Source organism: Crotalus tigris, unplaced genomic scaffold (genome assembly GCF_016545835.1).
Source record: "Crotalus tigris isolate CLP2741 ecotype Arizona unplaced genomic scaffold, ASM1654583v1 scf7180000021050.780039, whole genome shotgun sequence".
NCBI classification, from domain to species: domain Eukaryota; kingdom Metazoa; phylum Chordata; class Lepidosauria; order Squamata; family Viperidae; genus Crotalus; species Crotalus tigris.
The window spans coordinates 525,765-548,709 of NW_024098328.1; the positions used below are offsets into that span (position 1 = coordinate 525,765).

The following is a 22,945-nucleotide window of genomic DNA, read 5'->3' on the forward strand; positions in this document are numbered from 1 at the left end:
GGTTTGGACAGAAGTCTGGTAGGACTATTTCCTGTGATCTGTGAAAAAAGGAGTTGCCCTTTGGAATGAATGAAGGGTCTATTCTTAGGACTACCTTGTCCCTGTGAAAATGACACAGGTCCTTCCTCGTTGAGAGAGAAGCTAACTCGGATATCCGTCGAGCTGACGTGATAGCTACTAAGAATGCTACCTTATGGGTCAGGTAGCGAATGTCACATGTTTTGAGTGGTTCGAAGGGCGCTCTGGTAAGAGCTTGTAGTACTCGTGGTAGTTCCCACGATGGATACCTGTGCACGGTTGCGGTCTGATGTTCGCAGCCCCCTTGAGGAAGGATCGTATTAAGGGATGCTTGCCCAAGGATTCACCGGGGCTGGCAGAAAGTATAGTTGAGATGGCGGCGATTTGCCTGCGCAGCGTGTTTGGCGAGAGGTCCCTCTCTAGGCCATCTAGTAAAAATTCTAGGATCTTGGGAATTGTGATCCCTTCGAGTAACAATTCCTGTTTAGAGCACCATGATTGGAAGCTTCTCCACGTGGCCTCGTAGATACGGTTCGTGGAGGGGCGCCTTGATGCCTGTATGACCCTAATTACACCCTGTGAGCAAGCCCCCTTGGCTAAAATTGACCGTTCAAGAGCCAGACGGCTAGTTGTAGCCATTGTGGCTCTGGGTGGGAGATCTCCCCCTGCTTGAGGGAGATCCTCTCCGGAGGAATCCGCCATGGATTCGTGCGGGAGAGACTCCTCAAGTCTGCGAACCAAGGTCTCCTTGGCCAATAAGGGGCCACAAGGATTACCTCGGCCCTTTCCCGCAGAATCTTGCGTACTACCGCCGGAAGGAGAGGTAAGGGTGGAAACGCGTACAGGAGTCCCCTTGGCCATGGGCTCCGTAACGCGTCCGTCTGCTCTGCTCCCCTGGATGGGAATCGGGAGAAGAAGCGAGTTAGGTGGGCATTGGAAGGAGAGGCAAAAAGGTCCACCTGGGGAAGCCCGAAGCGGTGACAGATCTCCCTGAAGATCCTCGGGTGTAGTTGCCACTCCGAGTGATCTATTGTTGATCTGCTCAACAGATCTGCTTGGATGTTTGCCTCCCCCGATATGTGGTCGGCCTTTATGGAGGCCAGATTTTGTTCTGCCTCGGCCGAGAGCGAGCGAGAGTGTGTGCCCCCCTGATGGTTTATGTGGGCCTTGGCTGTTACGTTGTCCGTCAGGACCAGTACGTGCCTGCCTTTTATGCTGCTGTGAAAATGCCTTAACGCTAGGTGAATAGCCCACAGCTCGAGCCAGTTTATGTTGTGTTGGAGATCCACCGCTGACCAGCGGCCCTGTGTCCACTTGGTCCCCAAGTGGCCTCCCCAGCCGAATAAGCTCGCATCTGTTGTGACTACTACTCTGTCTGGTTCCCTGAAGGGGGACCCCCTGAGGAGAGCTGGAGATAGCCACCACCTGAGGGAGTGTCGTACTCTCAGAGGTATGCCTACCCTCTTCCGGGATGCACTGATTTGCTGTCTCTGAAACGGGAGCATGAACCACTGCAGTTCTCTTGAGTGCAGCCTTGCCCAAGGAACTATTGCTATGGTCGATATCATCTTCCCTAGCAGCTGGGAGAGGCAGACCAGCGTCACTGACTGACCGCGGCTTACCTGTTTTACGGCTTTCTTTATGCTGCTGAGGCGTTCCTGTGATAGGTACACCTTGCACTCCTTTGTGTCTATGACCGCTCCCAGATGGAGTATTCTCGTAGTTGGGGTTAGATGGCTCTTTGGAAAGTTCACCGAGAAGCCGTGGTCCTGCAGCAGTTTTATCACTAACTTTAGGTCCGCCCGAGACTGCTGGGCGGACGATGACTGGATTAGAATATCGTCCAGGTAGCACTGGACTCTGACTGGTACGTTTCTTAGGTGTGCTGCCAGAACCGCCAGAATCTTGGTGAACACCCTGGGCGCTGATGACAGGCCGAATGGAAGTGCCCTGTATTGAAAATGGTGCCCCCTGTAGGCAAACCGTAGAAAGCGGCGGTGAGCCAGAGAGATAGGGATGTGCAAGTATGCCTCCGTGAGGTCGATCGATGCCAGAAAATCCCCTTTCCTTACGCTTCCAAGGATGGAGCGTAGTGTCTGCATTTTGAATTTGCGGTATTTTATGTAGAAATTTAGCCTTTTTAAATCCAGAATGGCTCTCCAACCCCCCGAGGGTTTTGGGACCACGAAGAGGATAGAATAAAACCCCTGGTCTCTCTGGTTCATAGGCACCGGCTCTACGGCCCGTATGTTTAGAAGGTGCTGAACGGCCTCGTTCATGAGCCTTCTCTTTGTTGGGTTTGTGGGACAGGGGCACGGGCGGAAGCAGTTCGGGGGCTTTGAGAGAAATTCTAGAGATAGACCATGACGTATGGTGTTCCTGACCCATACGTCCGTGGTGGTCTCTTCCCACTGGGGAGCAAACCCTGCTAGTCTGCCCCCTATGGGAAGGTCTGGGTGGAAGTCATCTGGTACGGCGGAAGGGGCGGTTGTTAACCCGAAAGGGCCGTCTTCCCTGCGTTTGCCTATGTCTTGTATTCTGTCTGTCCCCCTGTCTTTCCCTATCCTTGGGAATTTTGAAAGTAGTTGACCCTAGCTTCCGTACGAAAGGATTGTTTCCTTCCCCAGGAGCCGGGTCTCTTGTCCTGCCTTTTAAGCATGTGTTTAAGGACCTTGCGCTTGTCCTTGTTCTCTGTCAGGTATGGCGTTAGTGCCTCACCAAACAGCTTTGCCCCTTGGTACGGAGCCGAAGCCAATTTCCACTTGGATTTGGTATCCGCCTGCCAGTTCTTTAGCCAGAGGATGCGCCTGCTCGTGTTGTTTGCCGCCATTGCCTTGGCTGAAAACCTGGTCGCTAAAAGTGTTGCGTCCGACGCATATTCCGTGGCCGCTACCATTTTGCTGAGTTCCTGGTGAGTGCGTATATCCTCCATGGGAACCCGGCCCTGTAACTCACGGAGCCAACAAAGTGTGGCTCTGGTGAAAAAGGACGCGGAGGTAGTCGCCCTGGTAGCCCAAGCTATTGCCTGGTGCGTTCTCCTGTAGTTGGACTCACTCTTTCGGTCCTCGGCTTTAAGAGCCTCAGCAAAATCTCCTGATATGGCCGTGTCCGATATCAGGGGACCTATGGGTTCGTCCACCACCGGCACCTCCAATGTTCCCTCTAGCTCCCTTGCTACGTTAAATAGCTTCCTCTCCGCATTGCTAGGAAGCGGTAGGGAGGTTGGCGCTGCCCACTGTTTCCTTATTGTGTTTAGGAACATGGTCGGGCATGGTATGCGGTGTTGAGTGGTTACCTTTTCGGCGAACGTCGGCTCAGCCTCCGTGTCAACTGTGACAGGCTCCGCTGGTGTCCCATGCCCCAGATGGGCTGTGGCCTCAGCCTTGCGCAGAATGGTAACAAAAAGAGAAGGGTTAAACAGGCCGCTGAAGGACGGCCCTTGAGGTGAGGTGTCCTCCTCTTCCTCAGACATTTGAATCCCTTGTGACGTACCTGGCTGGTCCAGGTAAGCTTCCTCAGAGACCGACGAGTCTGAGAAGGAGGAGAGGTCCTGATGGTCCTCCATTTCCTCCCGATGCCTCGTTCTAAGTCCTAGAGGCTTGGCTTTGGAAGTTTGAGCCCTGGCCTCAAATGCACGGTCCACTGCCTGTGCTATTAGGGTAGCTAGCAGATCCCCCGTCAATGCAGGAGGAGTAACCATTGCCTGCGACCCTGCAGGTGCTGTGGTTAGCATGGTCCTCGGGGTTTCCTGTAACCTCCGTGGGGAGGGGGATCGGGAGAGCGATGAGAATTCGCCTATCCCACCCTCTGTTTGGGACTGTGATGAGTTCCCTAATGACCAAATGGCCCGTGGGGATGAAGGGAGACCCAGCGGTAGATCAGGACCTATCCCCCCATTCTGCCTATTTTCAATTCTGGCCCTTTTCTGGGCTCTGTCGAACTCTTTTTCTAGGGCTTGGTGTCTTCTGATTGCCTGTTTGTCAGCCTTCTTTGATGACTTCCTTGCAGCCTTTCTAGGGGCTGCAGAGGATTCCGAATCCTCTGAAGCGGGTGCTCCAGAGGATGAAGGCGGGGCTCCAGTGGAGGGAATGATTGCTTCCTCCATTCTCCACTAACGCCGGGCCGCGATAGGGGGGACCCAGGTAGTAGGAGAGCTCCAACTTTGAGTAAGGACAGGCGCACTACTGGGGGCGTCTGGAACTCAGGAGCAGACTCTGCAAAATTGTCAGAGTTAGTCACTGTGCATGGATAAGAACAGGCACACTAATGGGAATGCCTGGAACTCGGCTTGACTATGGTGGATAAGGACAGGCACGCGACTGGGGATGCCTGGAACCCACCACTAAATCCAGAAGCGTACGGGCCACTAATGGGGGACCCGAAGTCCGGAAGGAGCCAAAGGCAACTAAACACAGTTAGTTATGAAAGGTTCTTATTTACTTTAGATTGAAGACACCAAGTCCTGGAACCAGCAGCTATGTGTCTGATTTGAATGTCTCTGAATGAATAATAGATGCTTTAGTACCCCAGTACTGCTTGCCTATTAATTCACTCCAGCGGCTGAACCTAGGCTTCTCAGGGAGCCTTAGATCCCGTTTGGACAAAAATATGGCCGCCGCTGCCAGGAGACTACTGCGCATGTGTTAAAAGGAGCAGGAGATTATTGCGCCTGTGCTAAAAAGGCTGCCTGTGCCACGTGCGGTTGTAACAAAGAGCCGCGCGTGCTCCCAGCTGTGCAGACAATGGCGCCTCGTTTAAAAATCCTGAGCAGCCTGGTGAGTGAAAGAGACTGCTCCTTCGCACGCCAGCTGTTTCCCTTAATCAATCTCCCTCCCAGCATGTGTCCCCTTTGTCCTCCGCTCCCCTCGCTAATTGCTTGCCTTTCTGTCTTTCTTTCTTTCTTTTTAACGCGAGGGGTTGCACGAGCCTCCCCGTTTGTTTAAGGCGGCTGCCGGCTGCGGGTGGGAAGGTGGTTGGGGTTTGGGTTAGGGAGGGGAGTTAGGGATTTCCCCCTTTTAAGTGAGGGTGGTTTCCCCTGTAGGGAATCTGACTTCCTGAGTCTTACAATTTAGCCAGGAAATTTTTGAGTAATCAATTAAATTGAATTAAATTATCTCTAATTAACTTTTAAACTAAGCAATTTCAGCTACTAGAAGAAAATCCCCCCCAATGGAAAGGAACTATACCTGCCCAGGAGCCAAAGTTGTATGTCTTTCTGTGTGGCTAGATTAGTCAAGACTGGAGAATCATGGTCCAGGACAGGGCGTGGCAACTTTGGCTGACTGATCTGATTGGCCAGGAATACAGTCTCAACCCACTGCGTGGATTATCCATCTCCAGTGCTGGAGAAAAATTAAGTTTATTCACCAGCTTTGCAAGACAGAGGCCAGCAAAATTTGCTCTCTATTACTTTAGAGAGTCATGTGAGGGAGGTGCTGGTTTGTATGGGAACCTCTGATGGTGGGTATTCATGGTATTTCATAAATAATATGTAATCATCTGGTCCCAATCTAGCACTGAAGTCTCCCCTGTAGTGGGATCCTGGCATTCAATGAGGAGTTTACTAACCTAGTGTTCCAACTCCATCCATACAGCAGGGGTTTCAGTTTTTGTTAGCAATGGAAGGAGATAAACATTAATTATTAAAAGCAGGACCGAGTCCAACTTGAGGAGAAGGACCATTGCCATATATTTTAAAGGGGCAATAAGTGTGGGCTCTGCTCACAAGTTGGTAGGAATAAATATACCCAGCCCTCCTTTCAGTCTCCCTGGGCCTCTGCCTGGCCTTGCTTCTAGCTTATACGAATAATAGCCATTAAGCAGGAGATCATCAACAATCCAACTCTCTGGCACCAAAATGATATCCTTATCTATCACAGGATCAGAGTAATTAAGGCCTCTAAATCGATACCTCCCCAGCAATAATTCCATGCCATAATGTTTAAAGTGTTTTTCCTGCACTGGTCTTCATATTGTCAGTTCATGTTCTCAGTAGGGGCACTTGTTGGAAGATAGTTATGATGTGTGATGTTGTCATCAGAAGCTAGATACTGTTTGTTATTAGATGCATTTGACCAAGAATTAGGCATGTTTTGCGAGACTCTGGGATCATCATCAGCAACAGCAAAGGTAGCCTCAGCATTTGTGTGGGGCACTGAGGCATGCCTCAGTCTGACTGAATGCCAGCTGATAGCTGGATCAAAGAGTCTTCATTTTTAGTAATTATCTCAACAGAACTCTCAGCTAGAACCCATGCAGATTTATGGCCATTTTGGGGGGCATGCAGTTGAGGGTTCATCTTGTGAGAAGATGTTAAGGGCACCTCTGGCTCAAGTGAAGGTGGAAGATGGATTATATCTTTAGAGTCTACATACTTAGGGGCGCTGTGCAATAAAACAATTTGAGTTATTCTTACTTAAAATGAATGATTCTCTCAATGAAATAGTTTTGTATGCCAGAATTCTAGTACTGACTACTGTTGAAAGATTAAATAAATTTGTCAATAATGCATGTAAACAATAGCAAGAGACGCAATAATTTTGTTTGTTTAATGAATTAAAATATTCTCCAATCTATTTGATGGTAAAAGGAACGAAAGAGGGATTAAAACCATCATTACTTGCACATTTTAAATCATATATAAATAGCTGATATTTCTTGTATTTGAAAAATGCTATTAGCATTCATTTTAAACATGTATGTTAAAGCAGAGGTCCCCAACCTAAGGGCCGCAGCCCACTACCGGACCGTGGCCTCTTGGCCACGTGAGTAGCTGGGCAGTGCATGTGTGCGCGTGCTCACCCCCCCATGCCACCACTGCCATGAGTGTTGTGCAGACGGCGGCAGCACCACTAGTATCACGTGGGCAGCAGCATTGCAATGAATTTTATGCGGGCAGCGGCAATGCCACAAGCATCAGGCAGGCCTCAGCACAATCCTTGTGTGGGAGCAGTGGCGCGATCCTTGTGCCAGTAGAGGCATCAGTGTGGGCTATGGCGCGAACTTCACACAGGGATGGTGGCGTGATGCTCACACCAGTGGTAACATTGCTGTGAGCCTAGTGCCGTCGGCACCACAAGCCTCACATGGGGCCGGCAATACTGAGAGCCTCACCCACATGCTTGCAGCCCTATTTGCATTGTGTGCGTGTTTGTGGCATTTGTGCGCACATACACGTGTGGCCACATTCACATTTGTGCATGGGCGCATAAGGTGGCTGCCCCTCACTCTCCCACCAGGCCGCCAACCCAGAAAGTTTGGGGACTCTGTGTTAAAGCATATAATTAAGTAATTCAAAAATGTCACCCACCTGAAAATTTTACCATTTTGTTTGGTGATGGTAAGAAAGCGAAGGTATTAAAGGCATTGTTCTCACAGTTGTCCTTTGCAAGCTCCAACTTGGTCTGTTCTTTCTGATAATCAGGGAAAAACATGTTATCAATAACACAGCAATAAAGACACTATGAACTTTTCATATCTAGAAAAGATACCTATGGTCTTTGTTTAGCAACCATGACTGAGACACACTTTTCTTATACTCATCACTTTCATCACTGTTATAACTGTCAACGATTACTAACCAATGCAGTATCTAAATAAAGACTACCTATAGTATTGTGATCATACAGAGGTTATCATGGTTGTCTTATGAGGCAATATTTATATTTTCAACACCGCAGATCTAATCAAACTATCATGAGATTGAAAATGTCTGCCCTCGGATACTGGAATATTTCTGTAGCAGGTTTTGAGTTACAGTGAGGAAAAAAATTATTTGATCCCCTGCTGATTTTGTACGTTTGTCCACTGACAAAGAAATGATCGGTCTATAATTTTAATGGTAGTTTTATTTTAACAGTGAGAGACAGAATAACAACAAAAATCTAGAAAAACGCATTTCAAAAAAGTTATAAATTGATCTGCATTTTAATGAATGAAAGAAGTATTTGACCTCTTCGCAAAACATGACTTAGTATTTGGTGGCAAAATTCTTGTTGGCAATAATTGAAATCAGACATTTCTTGTAGTTGGCCACCAGGTTTGGACACATCTCAGGAGAGATATTGTCCACTACTCTTTGCAGATCCTCTCCAAGTCATTAAGGTTTCAAGGCTGATGTTTGGCAGCTCAAACCTTCAGCTCCCTCCACAGATTTTCTATGGGATTAATGTCTGGAGACTGGCTAGGCCACTCCAGCATCTTAATGTGTTTCTTTTTTAAAAAAAAGTTTTATTAGTTTATAATATACAATACAATAGAAATACAAAAGCAAATAGCAGAAAAGATGGGGAAGAGAAAGGAGAGTAGAGAAGTGAGGCAAGGGAGAGAAAAAAAGCACTGACTTCCAACTTCCTTTGGTGCAATACAGTATCAACTTCAAACCTCAACTTTTTACTTTTGCAAAATTTTATAAACTAGCCATTTCAACAACATCAAATCTATCTAATTGATAAAGCCCAAAATCAAAATTTCACTTTTGTCCATGGCATTGGCCATGTGTTTTGGGTCATTGCCATGCTGGAATACCCATCTACAACCCATTTTCAATGCCCAGGATGAGGGAAAGAGGTTCTCACCCAAGATTTGACGGTACATGGCCCAATCCATCGTCCCTTTGATGCAGTGAAGTTGTCCTGTCCCCTTAGCAGAAAAACACCTCCAAAGCATAATGTTTCCACCTCCAGGTTTGACAGTGGGGATGGTGTTCTTGGGGTCATAGGCAGCATTCCACTTTCTCTAAACATGGCGAGTTGAGTTGATGCCAAAAAGCTCGATCTTGGTCTCATCTGACCACAACACTTTCACCCAGTTCTTCTCTGAATCATTCAGATGTTCACTGGCAAACTTCAGATGTGACTGTACATGTGCTTTCTTGAGCAGTGGGATCTTGCGGGCACTGCAGTTTCAGTCCTTCACTGCATAGTGTGTTACCAATTGTTTTCTTGGTGACTGTGTCCCAGCTGCCTTAAGACGATTGACAAGATCTTCCCGTGTACTTCTGGGCTGATTCCTCACTGTTCTCATGATCATTGAAACTCCACGAGGTGAGAACTTGCATGGAGCCACAGACTAAGGGAGATTGACAGTTATTTTGTGTTTCTTCCATTTGCGAATAATCACACCAACTGTTGTCACTTTCTTACCAAGCTGCTTGGCGATAGTCTTGTTGCACATTCCAGCCTTGTGTAGGTCTACAATCTTGTCCCTGATATCCTTGGCCAGCTCTTTGATCTTAGCCATGGTGAAGAGTTTGAAATGTCATTGATTTCTTCTGTAGACAGGTGTCTTTTATACAGATAACAAGCTGAGATTAAGAGCACTCCCTTTAACAGCTCAGCTTGTTACCTGTATAAGACACTTGGGACCCAGAAATCTTGCTGATTGATAGATCAAATACTTATTTTACTAATTAAAATGCAAATCAATTTATAACTTTTTTGAAATGTGTTTTTCTGGATTTTTTGTTGTTATTCTGTGTCTCACTGTTAAAATAAACCTACCATTAAAATTATAGACTTACCATTTCTTTGTCAGTGGGCAAATGTACAAAATCAGCAGGGGATCAAATATTTTTTTTCCTCATTATATGAGTCTATGAAAACAATTGGACCTATAAGAATGCTGGGCTATAACTGGGAAATTCTACATCTCCTAGCTTAACCCAGGTGACTTTGCCTATTCTCCCCATATCCATGAACAACAGTAGAATTGCTGATTAACATAAAAAAACTCTAACTGAGCTGCAGAGAATTCAGGAGAAAGTCTTGAAAACATAGATTATAAGCATTTCTTACAACACAGGAATCTCAAGAAGATGGAACTCCAAATTAGACATCATAAAAATAATACTAGCCTGTTGCTTAAAGCTTCTGCAAAAGTACTTATGAAGCTTATAGGGCTTAGTTAACTACAGTTGAACAATATCTTCTTAAGATTTCCTTAAGACAAGATCTATTCCACTGTGATTTCACATCCTCTAATTAAATCAGCAGTTAATCCATTAGAACATGATAATATTTTTCCAAGTTTTTACAGGATAGTCCTCAACTTACAACAGTTTATTAGTGACTGTTCGAAGTTATAACAGAACTGAAAAAGTGACCTGACCATTTTTCACTTATGACTGTTATAGCATCCTCATGGTCATGTGATCCAAATTCAGGCACTTAACAACTGACTTATATTTATGACAGTTGTAGCTTCCCAGAATTGAGTCGTCACCTTTTGTGACCTTCTGACAAGCAGTCAATGGGGAAGCTAGATTCACTTAACAACCATGTTATTAACTTAACAACTGCTGTAATTCATTTAATTATTGTGATAAGAAAGATCGTAAAATGGAGCAAAACTCACTTAACAAATATGTCATTTAGCAGAAGAAATTTTGAGTTCAAGTATGGTCATAAGTCGAGAACTACCTGCATATGCTACTTGATATAAATATAAGTTCCTTTCTGCCTCAGCTATCCCACAGGAAAGATCAGTATCTTGACAGATATCTATGAACTGCTGGTATCATCATCAATCTCTGCTGCTTTAGCATTTTACCATTTTATTGAGATTTAGAAATATGATGATAGGAAACATTTTATTCAATAATAATAATAATAATAATAATAAAAGTTGGAAGGGACCTTGGAGGTCATCTAGTCCAGTGGTTCTCAAACTTTTTAATGCCGCGACCCCCAACCGGTCGTAAGTCGAGGACTACCCAACCGGTCATAAGTTGAGGACTACCCAACCAGTCGTAAGTCGAGGACTTTCCCTGCCCGGGAGCACTGCACATGCGTGGTGCTGTCCCCTGCGCCGACGTAGCTGGCAAGCAGCAGAGATGGAGCAGGCCGACCACCAGCTGGGCCACCAGCTGGCCCAGCCCAAGGGAGGTTGGGCTGGGCCAGCTGCGTGCCAGCAACCCTCCCTGCGCCCGCCGGCCTCCCATCTCCCACCCCTGGCCTTACATTTTTAGTAGTTGCTCAACAGGGAGGGGTGGAAACTTCCAGAGAGCTCACCTTCGCTGCAGACAACTTGCAGCACCATTTGCAGAATGGGACTTTTGGCAGGCTCAGCAGGGCAGAGACAGCCTGAACAATTCCTATTGGCTTTTGAAAGCCAACAGAATTAGACTCTATTCAAGAGAGTCTATTCTATGGCTTTCAAAAGCCAATAGAATAAAAGGGAGTAGCACAGCTAAGGAAAAGGGGGGAAAATGGCGGACTGCTTTGTTTGGCAACCTCCGTGAAATGGTCATTCGACCCCAAATGGGGTCCCGACCCACAGGCTGAGAACCGCTGATCTAGTCCAACCCCCTGCTCAGGCAGGAAACCCTATACCATTTCGGACAAATGGCTGTCCAGTCTCTTCTTAAAAACCCCCAGTGTTGGAGCATTCACCACTTCTGGAGGCAGATTGTTCCACTGGTTAATTGTTCTAACTGTCAGGAAGTTTCTCCTTAGTTCTAGATTGCTTTTCTCCTTGATTAGTTTCCATCCGTTGCTTCTTGTCCTGCCTTCAGGCGCTTTGGAAAATAGTTTGACTCCCTCTTCTTTGTGGCAGCCTTTGAGATGTTGGAACACTGCTATTATGTCCCCCCTTGTCCTTATCTTCATTAAACTAGACATACCCAATTCCAGCAAGCGTTCCTTATATGTTTTAGACTCCAGTCCCCTAATAACTTTGTACTTTGCTATATGCCTTCTGGCATTTCTACTGTGCCATATAGCCTTCTTCTTCTTCTTGTGCCATATCTGTTATTGGACATTGGCGATCTTGTTGTTATCAACAGCCGCACAAAAAAGTGCTGCTGAGTTTTGTTCAAACCAATCCCTTAGATTATGAAGCCATGATGTTCTTGTTCTGCCTGGACCTTGTTTGCCTTCAATCTTTCCCTGGAGGATTAAATGAAGCATGCCGTATTTTTCTGGGTGTCGCATCACATGTCCAAAATATTCTTTCATTTTTTTAATTGTTTTGATGATTTCCCTTGGCTTTCCCAGGCAGCTTATCCCTCATTTCTGATCTTGTCAACCCAGCTTATATGTAACAGCCACCTGTAAATCCACATTTCAAATGCTTCTAGTCTCTTCAAGTGGCCTTCTGTCAGAGACCAACTCTCTACTCCATAAAGCAGGATAGAAAAAATATAACATCTGACAAGCCTGATTTTCAATCTTAGGCTTATATTGTGACTGCAGAAGATATTTTTCATTTTGAAGAATGCTTTCGAGCTTTCTCTATCCTTGTCTTTACTTTAGTGGTCATGTCCCAGCTTTCATGTAAATTAGAACTGAGGTGCGTGATCCTTTCAACTTTTTCTAATGGTATTCCTTCCGAAAATATGTTTGTTGACGACCATGATCTTGGTTTTTGAGGTGTTAAGTTTCAAGCCATATTTTTCAGATATTTCTGTGACTCTGTTGATGAAGAGCTAAAGGTCTTCATGCTTACTGGCAAGCAGAACTGTATCATCAGCATATCTTAAATTGTTGATTCAAACACCGTTTACTTTGATGCCAACCTCGATGTTCTCCAGTGCCTCGTTGAAGATTGACTCAGAGTAGATATTGAACAACAGTGAAGACAGACTACATCCCTGTCTGACCCCTCTTCGTATTTCTGCATCAGATGAATATTTTTGACTTAGTCTCACATTTGCTACCTGATGCCAATATAGATTCTTTATGATTTGGATGTCTTTGTCTAGTCCCCCTTGTTTCAGGATTTCTAATAGTTTGCTGTGTCTTTGTGTGTGTGTGTGTGTGTGTGTCTTACAAATATAGCCTTACAACTTTTCAAACTGACCCTGTCTTCTATAGCATCTGTCCTAGTTCCATTGTTCAACGTTAGAAAGAACAGGTAGTTTGCTACAGTCTTTATAGTTGAAGACATGTCATCAAATACCATTTGGATGGCCTCACAATATTGATTGCTTTGGAGAAAAAAAAAGAGTTCAAAATCATTGGATCATATTGTGGCTATGCAAGTCAAAGAATAATGCTAAGTGCAAGCAACAGGTCTCCCTATTTCCTCCATTACATGCCTACATGATCCATAATGGGGGAAATGAGCAAAAGAAGAGATAAAAGGAAAAACGATTTTAAAGAAATATTAGATATGATGATCACTCAAATGGGAGAAACTTAGTATAGCATTTTAGCCCTATTTACTGATCCAAGGACAGAAATATTTCCACTCCCATCATGAATCACAATGCCTTCCCAACCCTATTGCAAATATCTCTAAAGTGATTGGGGGAGGGGAAATTTTTGAAATATGTTACAAAAACTAATAGATGGCAAAAGGAATCTTGCTAAATAATTTTAAAGCAGCAGTAGGTCCAACAGAAGTAATAAAAGCAGTCAAATACAAATAAAGATATAAATTCTAATCCAATCTGGGTTGGTCACCAGGACCAGAGGTTTAATCTTCCAAGCTTTCAGACTCATGCTGGAGCCTCTCCTCAGGGAATGTCTCTCTACTAGAATATATGTTTTGGGCTATTCTATGAGTTATATTTATGTGGTGCCTTCCTACTGGTTGATTGGTGTATTGATGGCCAGTGATTGCCTGTTGCTTCCTTGTATTGCCAAGTCCTTGGCTACTAAGTACATGATCAGCACTTCTTTTGATTGACAAGGGGCCCGTTTCCCAGGCTTCAATCATTTCCTTGGCATTTTTTGTATCTGCACAGCCAACAATCTCAGTAGCTGCAAAATTGAATGTATGTTCTTGTTTCTTACAATGTGAGACTACCAATGAGTTTGGGTTTTCTCGTCTGACCACTCGCTTATGTTCTTGCAAGCTTGCTCCCTGTCAGTCCTACATAATCACAGGGGCAATCCATGCAGGGAACCCGATAAATTCTAATATCATATTATGTACAACTGCTTTGCTTCACATACAAAAAAAATGAAATGCTTTATTAATAAGTTAAAAAACTTACTTCTTTCTTATGGCATGGAACTTGATTCAAATTAGGGCTTGAGCCACATGATACTGGAGAGAAACATTCTATAAATTCCTTGGTACAGGCTACAATGAAAAAAAAAGTACTCTGTTAAGAGGAAAGGTATAATGCTATATATTGTGCTCTTTTAGAGAGCCAGGTAAAATTTATTCCACTAAAATTATCCCCAATTATGTTCTCTTAAGACCCAGAAGTGAAAACTTTCAATAAAGTAAGATTGCCCAAGAATCAAATGAAGTTTGAGTTAGTTTGGGGTAGTAGTTAATGCACAGGCTAGAAACTATAAAAACATGTCTTAGGCCCAAAACCAGCTAAGTGACTTTGGGGCAGTCGCTTTTTCTCAGCCCTAGAAAGGAGGAGATGGCAAATCACTTCTGAAAAATCTTGCCAAGAAAACTGTGGGGACTAGTCCAGACAATTGCCAGAAGTCAAAACAGACTCAAAGACACACACCAAAAATGAGCTTACTGACAAATTTTGAACAAAGTTACAACTTCCCACCAATTTGGGAATGGCTTTGATCTAAAGATATAAGTCAACTTCATATAAAAATTGGACAATTTAATTTTTCAAATCTAGTTTTGTAAAAGCTCAGGGACTTTGCAGAGATTAATTTGGCAGCAATTCTCTTCAGAGAATTTGTAAAACAGCATTTTCTTCTGTCATATTGGCTTGATAGCTATCTGAAGAAGACTAGATCATTGTTCTTAATGGCAAGAAACCAGCAAGCTGTATCCCATTGTTCAGCTAATCAACTAGCCCACAGGAAAAAATACTAAACTTTTCCAACTTCCAAAGGAAAATAGAAGACCAAGGACAGCTCACGATCAGTACAGAGCCAACATTTGCAGCATTTAGAAGGGAACAGAAGCCAATTGGCTGTTACCATCCTTTCTGGATCAAACAAAGAGACAAGACATTGCCCAAGCAAATTCTCCTAATGGCTATTCCTCTTCTTCATAAAGAAACATGATACAGAGATCTCTGAATGGGAGTGGAAATCAGGAGATGTGGGAAACTGCCATATTTGCACCAGTTACAAACAGAACCTTTTAAAGGATATTAAGTTTATATACTTCCCTTGTTAATTTCAGAAATTGCCTCTTTCTAAAAAGTCAGATGCCTGCAGAATGTCAAAGCCTAAAATACTGGTGTATGTTTTCAACCCTTAACATAAGCTTTTCAAGGCATCAGAAAATGTTGACATTTTGGACTTTGAATATTAAAACTTTGACATTGTTTCTTAAAGAATAAATGTATGCTTGCAGGAAAGAAAAATTGTTTTTGAGACTAGAATCAGAATAAGACAAGCAATTTATAATGGCATTTAGAGACATTTGAGGAAGTGAGCAGGGTCTGCATCAATTATAGCTATGTCTTAGATGTTATAGATGTCCCATAGATGTTATAGAACAGTGGTTCTCAACCTGTGGGTCGGTACCCCATTTGGGGTCAAACGACCATTTCACGGGGGTCGCCAAACAAGGCTGTCCGCCATTTTTCCCCTTTTCTTTGGCCACGCCCCTGGCACCTGGTGATGTATAAGTGGTTGGGGGGTCACCACAACATGGGGAACTGTATTATGGGGTCGTGGCATTAGAAAGATTGAGAACCACTGTTATAAACAAGATAGGCAGGAAAATCTCCTTGAAGAAAATATAAGACTGAATAAGAAAATTCAGATGTAAAGAAAAAACTGGATGAGATTTCAAAAATTAAAAAGGAAATAATAATTTCCTTTTATTTAGAAAAAAAGACTTTTATAATGATTGGTCCATTAGTGGGGGAAAGTGGCAAGAAGGTGACAAACAACAGGGAGAAAGCAGAACTATTTAACTCGGTTTTTGCATCTGTCTTTACACAAAGGTAAAAAACAGTCCAACCCATCAAAAACAGTACCATAAAAAACAGATTAGAAACACAAGTTAAGATAGGCAAGAAAATGATAAGTGAGCACCTGTCCAGCCTAGACGAGTTCAAATCATCAGAACCAAATGAATTAAACCCCAAGGTTCTCAAGGAACGGGCAGATGTGATCTCAGAATTACTGAACTATATTTTTCAAAGATCCTGGAACACTGGGGAACTACCAGAGGACTGGAAAAGAGCTGATGTAGTTCCCATCTTCAAAAAAGGGAAAAAAATAGATCCAGGAAACTACAGACTTATCAGCCTGATCTCAATACCTGGGAAGATTCTGGAAAAGATAATCAAACAACGAATCAATGAACACCTAGAGGCAAATAAAGTCATTAATAAAAGCCAACATGGATTTGTCAAAAACAGATCATGCCAGACAAATCTTATCACATTCTTTGACTAAGTGACAAAATTAGTGGACCAGAGGAATACTGTGGATATAATTTATTTGGACTTCAGTAAGGCATTTGATAAAGTAGATCACAACCTACTACTTGATAAGATAGAAAAATGTGGGTTAGACAGCATCACCACCAGATAGATTCGTAGCTGACAGACCGGCCATACTCAGCGTGTAGTCCTCAATGGAACTGCATCTACATGGAGGGAAGTGTGTAGTGGGGTGCCCCAGGGCTCTTCAATATCTTCATCAATGATTTGGACAAGGGGATAGATGGGGAACTCATCAAATTTGCAGACGACATCAAGCTGGCAGGAATAGCCAACACTCCAGAAAATAGGCTTAAAAGACAGGAGGATCTGGATAGATTTGAACATTGGGCACTATCTAACAAAATGAAATTCAATGGTGAACAAGTAAGGTTCTAATTTAGGCAAGAAAAACCAAATGTACAGATATCGTATAGGTGGTTCCTTGTTCAAGAGTAGTAACTGTGAGAGGGATCTTGGAGTCCTAGTGGACAATCACTTAAATATGAGCCAGCAGTTATTGCAGCTGTCAAAAAAGTCAGCACAGTGCTAGGCTGCATTAACAGAGGATAGAATGAAGATCACGTGAAGTCTTAATACCACTTTACAATGGTAATGCCACACATGGAATAGTGCATCCAGTTCTGGTCACCAAGATGTAAAAAAGAAAAATGTGTTTTTTACATCTTGGGTTTCTTATATTTAATATGGTGTAAAACTGTTTTCCCCTAGAGCCACTTTCTATGGTCTTAACTTTACAGTACTTAAACTGGCTTTGCATTTCATTAGGCTTTTATTAACTCAAAGTAAGAAAGTTTAGAGAATGTTTTTTAAAGAGAAATTATTCTTTGTCATGTTAAATGTTAGTCTTTTATTTATAGTAGGATACTGGGATTATAATATATTTGTGAAATGGGGATATTTATGGGTGAAAGTAGAGATACAGAATGCATATATGAATACGATAAATTGTTATTTGGAACATTAAATACTGGAGTTCGTCTTTTGTAATGGAGAAATGGTTTCTATTTGTCATGTTACCATGGGGTTTTAATTGTTAGGATATTGAGACCATTTAATGCCTTTTAAATGGGATTTACTATAGATAATAGATGTGGAATGTTGCATTTTATATATGTTAATTAATATTAACATTTTAGAGCTTTCAATTTTTTGCTGGTAACTAGATTGAAAACAATGGTACTTACTTGATTTCTCTTTTATGAAGAAATGGGTATGGGGTGAAGAGTTTATATTTCTTAACTAAGAGCAGATGAATACATTGTGCAATTGCTTATATTTGCTATCTTGATGGTGGAAAGTTGTTTCATACTTTTTTCTTGATTTTTTTTGTTGCATTTTAATAAAATTATTAAAAAAAGAATCCTGTTGAACTTTCCCATGTTACTTGGACTTGTACCTTTTCCAGTCAAGTGCCATATTTAAATTGTGCAGCAGTCTAAGCAACACTTATGGATCTTAAATGGGGCTATCCAAAACATCTTAAAGTCAAAACTGGACTTTAAGCAGATTGTTCAACCTATTACAACCCATCTGAACTTCAAACATTGCAAGCTTGAAATATTTTGTACACCTTTATTCACATAGTCTTAACTACAGAAAATTACTTCCATTCACCCATGATTCTAATTGAAATAATATCAGTTATAACATTGTGATAGGACCATAGTTCAGATAAGATAATTTTCTCAATAATTTTCTCTTCATTTCATTAAAATACTTTACATTCATCCATTGAACTTACGTTCAAAACAGTCTTGAACACATTCCAATACATTTTCTCTTTGTATATCAGTAGCACTTTTTTTACTGGCATAGAAAAAAAAAAATAAAGTTACTCATTTGTAAAGTATTTCCAATTTGCAAACTCTATATTATTGGCAAAAAATAGGTCAAGCTATAGTACAGCATTGCAGCAAATTAACTCATCCTGGATAAATGACTGTCCAGTTTCTTCTCGAAAACCTCCAATGATGGAGCACTCTCAACTATGGGAAGCAAGTTATTCCAGTAGTTAAGTGCTCTCACTGTCAGGAAATTTCTCCTTACTTCCAGGTTAGATCTCTCATTGAGAGATTCCAGAGCTTGTCCTACTTTAAGATGTGTTGGAGAATAAGTAAACTTCCACATCTCTATGACTTTCTCTCAAGTAATGGAAGACAGCTACTATGTCACTCTAATCCTTCAATTTGTTAGGCTAGACATACTTAGTTCCCTAACTGTTCATCATAAAATGTAGCCTCCAGATGACTTATCATTCCTATAAATATAGGATACAGGATACATGTATGTATTACAATCTACCTAAGAGATAAAAGATAGATAATCATCATGATTAAAACTGTAAAGTGATGTGCACATTGAGAGTAATTTTATCTTTTTTTTTTAACCACTGATATTTACAGATAGTCCTCAACATACAATTGGCAGTAATGGGCATCTGAAGTTATGGTAGTTCCAAAACTACTTATGACCCAGTCTTGAAGTTATGGTCACTACAGCACCCCATATTCATTCACCTTTACAACCAACAGCAGGGATGCTGCAATGACCCCTACTTATCTTCCCACCACCTATCCAACTGAGTCCCTACAAGCATCCTTCCTCTAATGGCTCTCTTCTGGCTTTAGATCTGGTTCCCAACCCAGCAGTCCCACATACTCATCATCTGTTGAACAGTTCTGCAGCCTTCCATAGTGCTGGAATGAGTTAGGTTTTTGCTTGGCTGCATGGTACGATTCTGGAATTGCACTGCATGGGCAAGGGACAAGTCACTCCATTTTGCCTCCTTAACAAGATTTCACAGTACTATGGAAAGCTGCAGAAGGCTTTTGCATTACTATGCAAATCACATTAAGGCAAAAAAACAGAAGGATTTGAACCTGGCGGCAACCCAGAAATGGCCACCATTTTACCAGAGGACAAACTGCTTTGTTTTGCTGCCTTAACAAGGCTGAGCATCGTGACAGAAAGCTTCTGAAAAATGCAGTGCTCTTTTTAATTATATCGACTGCATTGGGAAAGCAATGATCGGGAGATTGTTAAGTGAGATGCTTCACTTAACAGCCATCACAACACGCAACTATAATGGGTAGACTCCTTTATGGTCATATCTCAAGGACTACCTTTATATGTCATGTTACAAAGTTTTTATAAGAATCTGCTTTATTTCAAAAACAGCCTACTATTTATTGTGATAGAATTCACATTAAAAATGGCCAAAGGTATTAAACCTAGAAGTTTAGAAGCATCTGCATATTTCTTTTAATTTTATCAGTATAAAATACTTCACTATGATACATTGTTTCATATTTTAATAAACCTCAGTTTTATCTATTTCAATATAGTTTAGGAAATAAACATTAATTACCTTACTCCGTTGAAGAATCTTAGCCTATACATGGTCTTTAAATGATTCTGTTAAAAAGAGAAAATATAATGCTTTTTGAAAAGAAAAATAAATTGGAAGTTCAATATAGCACAGTAGGATTACAGATTAATCTGGATAACCACATATTACTTTAATATCAGGAAGGAGCTTTCATTTTCTACTGATAAATAATTTGTACACAATTATTCCTCTTATAACCTATAATTTTCAATTACTTGCCAATTAGAGTTATGTATATCCATCACCCACTAAATATAATTTATAATTGAGATTAGCTATTTTCATTAGAAGGTGGATTAGTGATGATGACATTTCAAAAACTCTTTAATCTGCAACTTCTAAAAGTTGTGGCAAAAATAGTGAACTGTCCTATGCCACCTTAGACTACAAAACTATACACTTGCTCATCCCATCAATATGATATATATGCAATCAATACGACATATATCATCTTCTATTAATAACATCCCACTATTTTTTACATTAAAGAAGCACACAGTATTCATCCTTAGGAAAGTTGTTCTGAAATGAAATTCTTCTAAATATATTAGCAACCTTACACAGTATAATGTATTAAGGAGACAATAAAATTACATTGTTAAGCTATTATGTATTTAATGTATTTGTTATTTTTGTTTAATAGAGCACAAAAAGTTGTACAAGATGGCCAAGTTTTGTTTCTCTCAACAAAATATTGCCAGAGATATTATGTCTCAAAGTTGCTGGAACCTCAGAGTCATACTGTAGAAGGCTACAGTATGACATCAAACAAATGACTATATCTCAGCAAGTGTTGCATCAGCAAACATAACACTTTACCAATGTTCATTGGGGACATGCGTGCATGTTCATACAAAATTTCACTGAAATCTGTGATGGTAGAGCAGGGATTCCCAGACCACATGACATGGAATGACCCTTAAACAAATTTTTGTAGTTGCCCAACTCATATATAAGTGTCACAACCTTTTGTTTTCTTCCAATATCCAATGATAAATGAACAGTGGAAGACTAGAACTAGCTATGCCAACACTAACTTAAGAGATTCCTAGAGCTTTAAACTGGTGCCCAGTAGAAGATAGAAAACAAGATAGAATAAGAGTTGGAAGGAATCTTAGAAGTCTTCTACTCCAACTCCCTGCTCAGGCAGGAAACCTGTACCATTTCAGATAAAAGGTTGTCCAGTCCTTTCTTAAAAGCCTCCAGTGTTGGAGCACTCAAAACTTCTGGGTGTTGTACCACTGATTAATTGTTCTGTCAGGAAATTTCTCCTTGTTTCTAGGTTGCTTCTCTCCTTGATTAGTTTTCATCCATTGCTTCTTGTCCTGCCTTCAGGTGCTTGGAAGAAGAGCCTGACTCCATTTTCTTTGTGGCAGCCCCTTAGATTATTGGAACATTGCAATCATGTCACCCTTAGACCTTCTCTTCATTAAATTAGACATACCCAATACCAGCAACCTAAACGTAATAAAATAGTTTCCGTTATAGTGTCGAGCTGGCAGCCCGTGGGCCGAATGCGTCACGCCCACCCCAGCTCCGCAAAGGCAAAAAAAAGTCGCGATACGCAACGATACGTTATGTGACGCGATCGAGTTTGACGTTATTAAGAGCTCCATGTTTTGATTACAATACAATTCAATACGCCTTATTTCAGACGTAAAAACGGAGAAGGGGAAGAGATTAGAAATTATTAAGCCCGATCCCCCAAACAAACGAAATCTTACCACAAAAACTTCGAGAGAAACTACCGAAGCGGGCCTTCCGCATTAGGCTTACCAGGGAATTCATAGTCCCGAAATTTGTCCCGCTCCTCTCGTTTTGAAAACGTCGACGTATCCCACAACGCAGCGGACCACGGGAGAGTTCGTTGGTCAGAACTTCGATACGTCACAAAAGATGAGGGCGGATGAAGACAGCGAAATCAATCAGTATTTTTATAGATCTATGCATAACTTCTAATTAGACTCAACAGAGAAGATCAGCTTGCGAGTTTACAGTTGAGAGATATTTGAATCACCTACTGTTATAAATTGTCATGGCTAAAAGATAAGAGAGGCTCGTAGAGTTACAATTTTCTTTTTGCCCCTCCTTCAATAAAACATGAATAAATATGTTTATGTTTTAGTTTTCCGTATCTATTCTAGTACTAAAACTTATGAGCCATCAGAAGGTTTCGTGTCTCTAGGGGGAACTTAAAGAGCAGGACGCAATTTAGGACTCCAATAGAGCTTTACAATTCAGAAAAAACGAACGCCTGAGAGAACTATTTGAAGAAAAAGCCTCTGTTACTTTGTACCCCTGCAATAAATCTCGAGGGATATTTGCTAGCTTCCGCTATTTGAGGAAAAATAAAATATATTTTCAGAGCATTCAACAAATTTATCATGTGATGGAAAGTAAGACCTATTTCTGCCGCTCAAATCCTAGTCTTTTCATTATTGTAGAGTTTAAAAACGAGTCTAGACACTGGGCATTGGGGGAGGGGGAAAAACTCAAAGACTCGGTTTTTCCCTCTTAGTGTTATCTTGTGTGCCGTTGTCCGCCCCTGGAAGAAGGGAAGGAGCTATCCAGGAGGGAGCTTTTATCCCTGAATTGAGCTTTTGCTCAGTATGACCTCCTAGTCTATGAGCTTGTGGAGGAAACTAAGATTTTCTGAGCGCCTTCCCCAAGTCTTTGCAGTGACCTGATTATGAACTATAACGGGGGAAGAAACATGGTTACAGCTGGAAATAGACTGAGAACAGTTACTGAATTAAATGGCTGGGCCAGGATGTGAACGGGGAGTGGAGAACTGCAGCATAAAGTCCGTTTTTGGCCACGGAAGTTTATTTTAGACTAGTCAGGTTGGCTTAGCCCAATGTTTCTGATAGTCTATCAATTTGTTTGCTAAGAGTTCACAATGACTTGATAGCACATAATTATGCTGGGAATTCTGAGATTTGAAATCCACGCTTCTTAAAGTTGCTGTGGTTGATAAAAACTGGCTTAGCCAAATCTACCTCCTATAAGTGTGTTCCTCAAGAAAAAGCTGGACACAATAGACCACCAAATTAGGATACAAGTCTAACAAACAAGGTAGCCTGTCTAAGCTATACTTAGATTCCACAAAAGATAACTTTTATTGTCACATTTTTCTGTGAATACACTGACACATTAAAAATTAAATTCTGATGCTTGCTCTCAAAAGAAAATAAGTATATACC

At 41.8% G+C, this 22,945-nt stretch overlaps 1 protein-coding gene across 12 annotated transcripts in view; it reads right to left on the bottom strand.

The window, feature by feature from the left end:
* The window catches only part of LOC120319950 (ephrin type-A receptor 5-like), a 518,483-nt gene extending 496,487 nt beyond the window's left edge, over positions 1–21,996 (bottom strand). For 5 of the 12 annotated variants that reach the window (XM_039369333.1, XM_039369337.1, XM_039369332.1 and 2 more), the window contains exons 1-5: positions 21,519–21,993; positions 19,722–19,768; positions 18,096–18,160; positions 13,958–14,046; positions 7,328–7,430 (exon numbers count right to left, since the gene is read on the bottom strand). In XM_039369333.1, coding sequence (XP_039225267.1) covers positions 7,328–7,430; positions 13,958–14,046; positions 18,096–18,160; positions 19,722–19,768; positions 21,519–21,530 — 316 coding nt within the window. In that variant the 5' untranslated portion in view covers positions 21,531–21,993. Of the gene's footprint in view, positions 1–7,327; positions 7,431–13,957; positions 14,047–18,095; positions 18,161–19,721; positions 19,769–21,466 lie in introns of all 12 variants that reach the window. The other 7 variants (XM_039369340.1, XM_039369343.1, XM_039369341.1 and 4 more) reach the window with 5 other exon arrangements.
* Positions 21,997–22,945: the final 949 nt, after the last annotated feature.